The 11935-nt window shown below is 37.8% G+C and overlaps 1 protein-coding gene across 2 annotated transcripts in view; it reads left to right on the top strand.

Moving 5' to 3' along the window:
- Window positions 1-512: 512 nt before the first annotated feature.
- nek3 (NIMA related kinase 3) overlaps window positions 513-11935 on the top strand; it is a 53578-nt gene continuing 42155 nt past the window's right edge. The window contains exons 1-4 of one of the 2 annotated variants that reach the window (XM_051129395.1): window positions 513-920; window positions 1000-1093; window positions 1200-1297; window positions 1572-1655. In XM_051129395.1, the coding sequence (XP_050985352.1) occupies window positions 804-920; window positions 1000-1093; window positions 1200-1297; window positions 1572-1655 (393 nt within the window). In that variant the 5' untranslated portion in view covers window positions 513-803. The remainder of the gene's footprint in view (window positions 921-999; window positions 1094-1199; window positions 1298-1571; window positions 1656-11935) is intronic. The other variant, XM_051129394.1, reaches the window with a different exon arrangement.

Here is an 11935-nt window from a genome sequence, read left to right as displayed (position 1 = left end):
TTCAAATATCAGAACAAAAGGAAAAATAATTACACTATAAATTGTATGCGTTGACCTATATCAGTAACAATTAGTGGTAATTAACATAGAAACAGAAACGTGAATCAGCTATCTCTGTAAAAGATTAAAAAAAATCTTGTAAGTAATCATAAACATCTGTAAGTGGCCATTTCTCACTAACACTGAGAAAAGAAGCTGGTATCACGTGACCATACGGTATTTCAGCAGCTGTATGGACAATATTTTAAACATGAATAATGATACTGAAAAAAAAACTTGATGGTCATTAAAACTGAAAATGCAGAGTTGAAATATGAAAATTATTATTTAGACCAATCGAAATGCCCAGTTACACAACATTGAGAGACCTTTATTAATACCCAATTAATTACTTAATATTTATATGTACAGCATTGTATATACCTAGTGTTGTATCTTTGTCGCATTCAAAACAAGGGAAGAACTCAGTGCGGTCCACGTTGTACAGGCCAAAAGCGTCATCACTACGTCATGTGACAATAAGGAAGTGACACTCTAGCGTCTGTACCTGAAACAAGCTAATGGTGATACAACGCTTTGCTGCTGTCCTGTCCCGAGCAAATGCATCCTTAATCTAGTTTTGCACTGATTAAAACTATTAAGCAAATACAGAAATATATGTTGCCAGTCATATGCCATATATGTTGCAGTTGTCTGATGTCTGTATAAAGCTGGAACAGGTGAATGACAGACGTATTAGTTTTGTAGTGTTACGTTAAGAAAGAAAAGCTTCAAGCATTTATTCTGTGTCTGAAGTTACTATTATGGATCAGTATTCATTAGTGAAAGTCATTGGAAAAGGATCTTTCGGTCGAGCTCTTTTGGTTCAGCCAATAAGCGAAGAGCAGAATTATGTTATGAAGGAAATACGACTGCCAAAGGTAATGAAAGCTCTGAATTAAAGAAATTATTAAACATACTTGGAAAAATGCATTAAAAGGTTTCTGTGCTGATTCATAGATTGATTCTGGGATAAGAAACAGCAGAAGAGAAGCCGTGCTTCTGTCCAGAATGAAGCATCCGAACATTGTGGCGTTTAGAGACTCATTTGAAGGTTTGTCAGGGTGTTTTAAGTACTGTAAATGACTAAAATTTTCTAAGATCTAAAGTATAAATAAATAAATAAATAAAAATAATAGTAATGGACCCTCTCTTTTCAGATGATGGTCATCTGTATATTGTGATGGAGTTCTGCAGTGGTGGAGATCTTTTTCAAAGGATACAGCAGCAAAAAAATGTTCTATTTGCTGAGGACATGGTATGACAAAGATGATGGTCCTGTCCTAATTTTTCATTATTATACCCCATGGTACCTGAAAGCTGTGTAGCACAAAGCACAAGAATGTGTCTGGTAACATTTAATCAAAAAGAATATTTGTTGTCTGAACCATGTCCTTGACATTACTATTTAAGAAAAAGTACTTGGTGCTACCATATAACAAAAAATATGGTATAATTATGGCACAGTTGTTATGTAATGCGTATTATGTATGTATGCAGTTTATACACTGTTGTAATCTGTTTGTTTGTAGATCCTGAAGTGGTTTGCACAGATGTGTCTAGGCACCAAACACATTCATGACAAGAGAGTACTTCACAGGGATTTAAAAGCAAAGGTACTTGCTATTATGTCTGTTGACTTTTTCCCCTTATTTTAACAGATGAATTCATAGTTTATTTTACTGGGGAAAACGGAGTACTAAGAAAGGAAGTGTTTTTTTTTTTTTTTCCACATACAACTATTCTGCCCTACAAAGGCAAAACAGTAGTGTAACTACACCAATCACATCAATATTTAATGAAGAATTCAAGAGGAAATTTTGATCATCTGGGCCCATATTCACAAAACAATTTTATCTTTCCACTAAGATTTATCCCAAAAAGCAGCAAAAGCTGTTTAGAAAAAGCTTTTAGCTGAGAGTTTTCTCTTAAAACCTATTCACAAAGCTGCTGAGACAAAATTTACTAAGGAATAGAGATAAGTCTTAAGCTAAGACTAAGGTTGACCTCATTGCTGTGGATGATGTCAAAATGTTTACTATGTACACAGTGATTGATAGCAGAGGGGTCTCTGTCAGAGATTTGTTAAAAGAAATATTGTAAAGAGCGATATTATTATAACTGTCACTAATTAAACAAGTATATGTTCAGCTAATTGTCAGCCTCTTACATGTGTGCTTCTCGTTAACAGTTAGCTGATATACGGCCTTTTTATTAATAGAATAGCATAATCATGGCTGATGGTAAGACATGTAAACGTAAAAGAAAACCAAACTGGAAGCAAGAACAGCTGTTAATTCTTGACCAACAATGAAAACAACGATATAATCAAAGGAAAATTTGCAGTTGGGATAACCTCCAAAATCCAAAAAGAAGTGTTGGAAAATGTGTGCAGATAAATGCAGAGTGTTTCTAAAAAGTTCAAGATTGCTGGCAACAGCCATTTAAGCCCCGCTGAAAAACAAAACAAAACAATAGAAACCATCACAGAATCTTTAATGGTTTTACAGATTATAATAATTGTCCTGGTTTTAATTGTAACTGTAATAGTGCCTGTTGGTCTCTACTGGTAATTGGTCACTTTTAATATCTAATCAAAGGAAAATGGTCCCTGACAAATTCTGCAACAGTCATAATACCCCCGCGATTAAGGTGATACCCTTTTAAAAGCCCATTATTGTCAAATGTTTAAAATGTTTACGTTCCGAACCAGATTGCTGGCAACTGCCATTTTAGGATAGTTTGGGATTTGATCTTAGTGACTTAGGAGTGCTCTTCACTACTCCTAACGTTTCACAGATTTAGTGAAAATGCTTTGTGAAATACTCTTAGAGCAAAAATATAGGATTCATAAATGTAGGACTGACATGCCCATTTTAAGATTTTCTCCTAAATCGACAATTTATGAGCTACTTTTAGCCTTAAGATGTTTTGTCTTCTTGTTTACAGTTGGAGAAGTGATGTGAACATGAGTTCCATCAACAGCTCCATCAACTCAAGGAAAGCCCACAGTCCTCATAAAAAAGTGGCTTGTTTTTGCAGCATGGTTTGGCGTTCAATTGGATGAAGTCAATGAACTGGCATGTACTGTAGTAGTGGCCAAGAGAAATTTTTTTTTGGCCATGCTGTCATACAAAGAAATTCTGAGCACATATAAAAACAAGAGAGGCTTTTATTCAAAAGCCTAGCAACAAAATCAATTTCTTGGACAAACCTTATTTAGATAACAGCACTGTCCCACTGATATATTTATATTTATATGGATGAACTCGCCATTATGACCTCATCCTCATCAGCTACATTTAGCGACTGTTTTAGCTACTTTCAATTGAAAGAAGTTAGCAACTTCAGTTTTTTTTTTCCTTTCATATTTTCATTATTTCCTTTCATCACTTTTGGCCACTGTTGTGTTTGGTGGGTTAGTGTCACAGTATTTAAGACCCTGCTTACTGTGTCATTACCGGTCCATTGCTGCATTTTTCAAATTTTCCAGCGAAAAAAAAAAAAGAGACTAATTTTATATCTGCAGTTAGAGCATTGATTTGAAGAGTGTTTCTTACTTGGTCAGTTAAAAAAATTGCTTGATGATTGTTTTATCGATTCTGTATCATCATATAACGTCTCGGTTATGTATATATATCATACGTTCTACTCGGTTACGTACCTTCGAGTGCAAACTAAATGAGTCAATGCATATTGGCATGCGATGATTGCATCCAGCTGCCACTGATCTCACCGTGAGTATAGTTAGGCAGGTGCAGCGCATAGTCAGGTTTTCACTGAGGAGCTGAGTCGGTGAGTACAGCAGCCCTTGTGGTGACGGGAGGTGATGTCTCCATTCCCTCCTTCAGGGAACAGTCACATAGCACTACCCACTATAGTGAGGCTGGAGCACTGGGAACGTGCAGAAGCCCCATCCTTCCCGTAGGAGGTTTTGGAAACATTTACACATATGACTCATTTTTCAGGAACATTTGGAAGATTGGAGGTGATTGTAACCCTCTTGGAATGGCAGATGGTCTGCCGGGAAAACATGGGCTCTGAGGTTATAACGTGGAATTGTACACGTATGGGATCCACTTAGGTCTCTCATATGGACCCCAGCCCTCTCCCGGTTCTCATGGATTCATTGAGTGAGGGCCTGGCACCGGATGCTCTGGCAGTGCTTGCAGGCTCATCACCTGGTCCCTAAAGTTAGTGTTGGAGGCCTCAGGGTTATCTGGGAGTCAGGCGGCCCAGACTCTAGGCACGATTCGTCGACCGAAAATGCATGCAGGTCCCCTACCCGTGTCCCAAGAGAGTACGGAGGAGGGCCAGGCGGATTTAGCCTTCTTGCCCACCCTGAGGAACCTGATGACCAGGTCATGCTTCCCCACCGACATCCCCTCTATGGGGTCGTTGTGTGCAGCAATAGCAGCTACATAGACTTTAAAGGTGGAGGGAGACAGCCTTTGCTCCAACCCTTGCTGCAAAGAGGACAGCACGATTCTGATCGGGCATCTCTGGGGGTCCTCTCAGTGAGAGGAAGACGACTTGACGAACAGGTTTCACTTCAAGGTGTAAGTGTGTCCCATGGACTGGGCTCTGGCCGAAGTGATGGTGTCTACCACTCCTCCACGTCCCATCCAGGGATCAGACATGTAGCTTCCAAAGGTCCAGAGGTGACCTCAGATGCTTCTGACTCCAGAGGATGAGGTGGTGGGCGAGTTGCGACATGCGACTTGTCGGTTGATGTACACAACAGTTGCTGCATTGTCCGTGCAGACCAGAATGCGCTTGCCTCGTAAGCACGCTTAGACACGGTTCAAGGCAACGGGTACCTCTAGCAACTCTAGGCGGTTGATGTGCCAGTGTAGCTAAGGGCCTGTCCAAACCCCCGACACTGCCTGCCCCTCAGCCAGTGTTGGAGGCATCTGCCTCAGGAGCCTCTGAAATTGTTTCAGTGGAACCACCATCCTGCTCTTGAACCTATTCACGTTCCTGCGTCATGACCCAAAGACCCAACCGGCTGAGGTGCACAAGCACCAAGTCCCTGTGTTCGCACAACTGATCCTGAGACTGAGCCAGTGTTAGCCAGTCGTCGAGGTAGTTGAGGATGCGAATGCCCTGCTCTCTCACGAGAGCAAGGGCCGCCTCCGCAACTTTCGTAAAGACACGGTGCGACAGGGACAGCCCGACAGAACCGCAAAAATGGTCTGTGGCGCAGAAGGATCGAAGAATGAAAGTATGCGTCCTTCAGGTCAATCACTGCAAACCAATCTTGAGGACGGACACACCTGAAGATGTGCTTCTGAATGAGCATCTTAAATGGAAGCCTGTGAAAGGCTTGGTTCAAAACGTGCAGATCCAAGTGTACTATGAAGTAAGGGCTGTAAAACCCTGTGGGTTACTGTGCGGTCACCTTCGTCATTCATAGCGCAAGGTCCATGGTGATGCGAAGTTCTCTGAGAACTCCTAGGACCAGTTGCACCAGCTGGACGTACACCCGGTTGTAAGACTAGGCTGGGCGTAAAATGTGCTTTAAGTCGTGCGTAGAATTTATACCCGTTGCACCATCTCTGCATACTTGCTCTGCTACGTCTGAGACTAAATTTTACACCTAGTCAAAAGAAGGTGTAAAGTGAAAAGTCATGATTTGCTCTGACATGATTCGTTTTTAATTATTTATTGCAGATGCCAACTGTAACGTTTATGGTCTTTTCGGGCAAGATATTGTGGCCTATAAGCAATTGTGGGAGGCGTCAAGCAACACAAGGAAGTAACGAGCAAATTTTGTGCAAGAGTTATGAAAGTGAAAGTAACAAAAAATATATGGCTAAAGCTGCATTAACGTTCATTGTACATGAACTCAATAGTCAGCTAGAAAAATTACTCTAGAGAGAAGCATTGTATTAATACCATTCATCCAGCTGGGAGGGATCGGGACACGCTAGCATTTCACAAACGAGCCCTGCCCTCTCGGCAGCCTGGGCAAGCATAGCCATCATCTCTGGATCTGTATCCAGCACCGCTGACTGTCCGGAAGGTTTCGAATCATCCTCTCCAGAGAGGTCTGGCTCACCCTCTGATGTAGCAATCGACATCCCATCGTCAGGGGGAGCCTGAAGGATATGAGTGGTACCCCTCATGGAAGTCATCTCCCTGCCAGAGGTGGCACCCTCCCAGCGTTTGCCAGGGGGAACACTAGATCTGGACAGAGGAACTGGCACCCCGCCACTTTGCAGGAAATGGAGTCTGGTGCGCAACTCCACAACGGTCATACTCCCGCAATGAGAGCATGACTGATCCACGAAAGCCGCCTCAGCATGCTTAATGCCCATGTGAGGCGACGATTGTGACCATCACCCGGCGTCAGGTAAGGACCGCATCCAGAAGCACATGGGTGGAAAGGCATGTTTGAAAGCTGAATCTTTATAAAGACATCCACCCACGAGTGCTCTTTTAGATAACCGCTCTATTATTTGCTGATGCGCAGAGGGGAGATGGCCGCAGCAACACAAAAGGGGGTAGTGCAGCCTAATGTGTGCGTTCCCACTTGACAAAAGGAAACCACCGCTTCTGAAGCGCTGTGCCACCAACATAGGGGCTGTAAGTAGAGAGTTTGTTTTTTTTCATCTTGCTTGTAGAACTTGAACTGGTCGGCTCTGAAGTGAAAACCTGACTATGCGCTGCACCTGCTGCCTAATTATACTCGCGCTGTGAACAGTGGCAGCTGGATGCAATCATTGCATGCCAATATGCATTGGCTCGTTTAGTTTGCACTCAAAGTACACAGCAAAATCCCCAGTGTTAATTCAACCCTCTGAGTGTGGACACATATAAACACTGAAGCATAAACACTGAAGCAGTGTTGAAGGTAATGAGATAATTAGGTGATTAACAAAGTGATGATTGATCATTATTGAAGACACCTAATGTTAATAAGCAGAATCACCAAAGGAGAAAACCAAAATTTTTAAGCAACCATTATAGTGGTCAATGTTTGCATTAGTTGGGCTCTTGACCCTTAAATCTTTAATACTAGATTTTGTTTGGCTGCTGTATTTGAGTTGAAACAGCCAGACAAGCCAAAAGTCACCAGGTGATTATGTTTTAACATATTCATTGTTTGACGTAAATCACCTAGAGTCTAATCTCTAAGTTAGGTTTTTTTTTTTTTTTTTTTTTTTGCTTGTTGTAATAGCCTTGACAATCCACAGAAGATCCAGCACTTCCTATACATTTTGGAAAGATTTTTTTTTACAACCTGTTTAAAAAAAAAAAAAATTGTATTTCACCTAGGCACACATAGACATCAAGAACCAGCCCATGAATCTCAACAATGGTGACAAACGGCATATTCAGATAAACAGATCAACTCTAAACTCTCATAATTTATTCATGCCGCAATGCATGATGGGAGTCATGGATGAGTTCTGATTGGCTACAACACGCATTTTGATGGTCACCGTTGTTGTGATTCTCACACTGATTCTTCATGTCTGTGTGTCTAAATTAAGATAAACTTTTTTTCATCATCTGTCTGATTATAGCAAAACTGATTGATCTTTTGTTCACAGTTTTTTTTGTAATCTGTAAGAAAATTCTATGTCAAATACTCAAGTCACTATATGATGATTAAGTCAAGCACAGTCAATGCCATCTTATTGACTTTTGCTCTTTGCTTGTCTGGCTGTTATAACTCAGTAATTGCAGCCAAACAAGACCTAATATTGATGATTTAAGGGTCAAGAGCCTAACTAATGCAAACACTGACCACTATAATGGTTGCTTAAAATTTTTGGTTTTCTCCTTTGGTGATTCTGCTTATTAACATCAGGTGTCTTCAATAATGATCAATCATCACTTCGTTAATCACCTAATTATCTCGTTAACTTCAACACTGCTTCAGTGTTAACTTTAACACTGCTTCAGTGTTTATATGTGTCCACACTTAGAGTGTTAAATTAACACTGGGGATTTTGCTGTGTAGATTGGTCTCTCTAAGCGACATCCCATTCTTTGGTTACCGACGTGACCGACTGATAAGGACTTCAAAACGTCATATGTTCATTGGAAAGTGTGTGTCTCCTCCTCTTTGCTGACATCTTGTTACTCCTAACTAGGTTAGGAGACCTCTCCAGCTCCCTTAAATAATTTAGGAGCTGAGACCTAGTCTAAACACTTCAGAACCTTTATGAATCATCTAGGAATGATAACAGTAATATTACATCATTCTTGGAATTCTGACACAGACTAAAATTTTACTCTGAGCGGCTTTATACATACAGCCCCTGTTCATTTACTAATTAGATAAAAAGATAAAAGAAAAATTGTATGAAGGATCAATGATGTGACACTCATGTTTTTGTAAAGTTTTTGTATTGTTTTTTGTATCTCATTAAAAATACATTAAGTGATTTGAATACAATTCTTCAGTAATAGGTATGTTTTTCATTTCTATTTTTTATTAATTCATTTTTTAGGGTCAAAAAATTCTTTAATTCATGTTTAAGTAAAACATTTCAGCATGATATAACTGTCCTGGGCCCGTATTCACAAAACATTTTGTCTTACCACTAAGATTTCTCCTAAATAGCAGTAAAAGTTTTTAGCTAAAAGTTTTCCCTTAAAATCTTAAGAATAATGGCCGTGTCAGTCCTAAATTTAAGACTTTTATGTTTTTGTTCTAAGAGTATTTCACAAAGTGCACAAAAACTAGCTCCTAAGTCTGTGAAACGTTAGGAGTAGTGAAGAGGACTCCTAAGGCACTAAGACCAAGCCACAAACTATCCTAAAATCAGGGTTCCCACGCGTCCTGGAAAACCTGGAAAATTGATGACTAATGGAAAACACATGAAAAATGAGAGAAAATGGAAAATGTCCTGGAAAATCTTTAGTTGTCCTGGCAAATTATAAAAAAAAAAAAAAGAAAAAAAAAAAAGAAAGAAATTGTGTTCTCCTTTAGCCAAGCCCGAAACAAATAATGCTAGCACACTGTAAAAACAAATAAGTTGATTCAACTTAAAATAATTTGTAACTTGGCTGCCTTACAATGCTGTGTTAAATAAACTAAAAAACTTATGTTTTTTATACATATGTTGGAGTTTCTTAAATCTAGAATTAATAGTTGGGGTAACAAAGGTGAAGCTGAAAAAAGCTGAGTCAACTTTTAAGTAAGAATCTTGTTAAATCAACTTATATTTTTAAGGCAGCCAGGTTACTTTTTTAAGAATAGTTCATCTTACTTGTAATGTAAAGTTCATTTAACTGGTTAAACTATGCAATTTGCCCTCACAACTAAGTTTAAATTTATAATTATAAGTTGTATAAGCTGAATAATAATTGGCTAAACTAAGCATCTTGTTGAATCAACTTATATTTTTAAGGCAGCCAGGTTACTTTTTCAAGAATAGTACTTCTTACTTGTAATGTTAAGTTCATTCAGCTGGCTGAACTATGTAATTTGCCCACACAACTTAGTTTAAATGTATAATTATAAGTTGTGAAAACTGAATAAAAATTGGCTAAACTAAGCATTTTGCTGAATCAACTTATATTTTTAAGGCAGACAGGTTACTTTTTCAAGAATAGTTCATCTTAATTGCAATGTTAAGTTTATTCAGCTTAATGAACTATGTAATTTGCCCACACAACTCAAGTTTCTATTTTCTAACAGCACTGCAGAAAATAGTCTCATGGACTCTGAAGAACATGCAGAAGGCTATTTTATTTGAATTCAGAATAGACAGCCTCCTACTTAGTATTGCTTTGTTTAGTATTAATGCACTCTAATTTTAAAAAACATAGATAAACATTGCCATTTCATTTCTGTGTAACAACTGCAGTAAATATTTACATTCCTTTCACTAATTCACATTTTAATCGAAAGAACAGATGAGGGATTCTAAATTTATTGTAAACACACTAAGAACAGCTGCTCTTACCAATGTTCATGAAAAGTTTTTGGAGAACATTGCAAGTGTGCTTCATGTGTTTTGGGTAATCAATGTTAACAAAGTAAAGAAGACCCATCCAAAGCACGAATGCTTTCAGGACATCACAGATATCGGTGAGGTCAATAAACTCTTCCAAAATGATGGCAACGTCAGTGGTTTCTTTTGGAAGAATTTCCCATTGCACCTCCTCAGTCTCAATCAAAAAGTCCATTTCCATGCCCTTCACTATTAACAATTTAATGAGATGGCTGAAAAACAACGACAGAAAAAACAATTAATTCTTTAAATGCAAATATTGAACAATTGAACCAATATAGAATACTACTGTACATTACTTTAATTATAGTAATACATTCTTTTAAAAATATTTAAAAATAATAATAACATTAACAATCAGCAGTTAAGAGGCAAAGTAAAAAAAAAACAAAAAAAAAACAACAGCGTTAGTTACACGAGCTGGGAGTATCACACTGTAAAAAAAAAATCAGTAAAAAAGCGGAAAAAACTGTAAAAAACAGGACTTTTTCTGTATTAATGGTGTATTTATATCTATATCTATATCTATATCTATATATAAAGCAAATAAATCCAGCACAATATACAAATTGAACATGGTTTCTTTTTACTTCATGTAAACATTCTTAAAAGTGCATTCAGTGGCTTTTGTTTGCCTTAAATTGGTTAGAACCAAACAATATCATCAATCAAATACTCAGTCAAATCAATTCATTTAACAATGTGTCAAACACCAAAAAATGCCTGTATTGTAAAAGATAGTTTAGCTTTAAACAGCAACAGACAGAATTAAAAAAAGAAAACATGAGCGCCTGTAGAATACTGGTGTTGCACTAAATAGTGGTCACAAAATATAAACTTTAAACTGTAAGACAGTCAAGATTCAAAACTTTTTTTCTTATTAGAGAAAACAATATTGTTTAGAGGGTGCTTCACACAAAAATGGGAATTCTGTCAATTACTCACCCTCATACTACTCCAAACCCATATTCATTCATCTTTAGAACACAAATAAAGAGTATTTTTAATGAAATCTGGGTACTTTCTGTCCCTCTGTCTATTGATAGTCTACGCAACTACCATTTTCAAGGTCCAGAAAGGTATAAAGACATCAATAAAGTATATGACTCCAGTGGCTTGACAACAGAATTTTGAAGTTCATTATAACTGAAATATCATTGAAGTGATGCAGTTCATTATAAGGGATGTATTATTTCCCATTTATCTGCATGTTTAATACAAGTGCCATTTTTTTAAATAAAAATAAAAAAACTCAGATATTACATGGAATTTCGAAATTGTTAATGCAAGAGTCTTGGAGGAATGCGTGACCATTTGGTTGCCTTCATCTCAAACCTCGTTCAGGATTTCTTCACAGGAAAATTCTAAAAAAAAAATGAATATGACAAAAAATGAAATGAATTAAACTGAACTACAGAGTAATATGCAGGTTGGAGTGGAAAAGTAGTCATACAGTATTTTAAGTTCATTAAATCAACTGCAATCCATAATTCTTTCCAGTTGTTTACACGTTGCTTACCTTACATTTCCAAAAGTCTCCATTTGCATCTGTCATATGAGCTTGTCAGATCAACTATGTTTTACAGTATACTTCATTATTTTCAACTAAATAAACAGCAACACAACCAAATGCTTCATACACATTTCATAACATACATGTTGCTTACTTCTGTATGAATTCCAGTGTAAGTGCCACCTGCTCTGGGTATTTGTAGCTCACAACCGCAACAGGAGAGAAGATGTGTTCATTATCTTCCCGAACGACAGCAATCTTGAACTGCCCATCACCTTAAACAAAAAAGAAATTACAAAATGACCATATACAGTGGGTACGGAAAGTATTCAGACCCCCTTAAATTTTTCACTCTTTGTTATATTGCAGCCATTTGCTAAAATCATTTAAGTTCATTTTTTTTCCTCAT

Source organism: Labeo rohita, chromosome 15 (genome assembly GCF_022985175.1).
Source record: "Labeo rohita strain BAU-BD-2019 chromosome 15, IGBB_LRoh.1.0, whole genome shotgun sequence".
NCBI classification, from domain to species: domain Eukaryota; kingdom Metazoa; phylum Chordata; class Actinopteri; order Cypriniformes; family Cyprinidae; genus Labeo; species Labeo rohita.
This window is presented reverse-complemented; position numbering and strand designations above follow the sequence as displayed.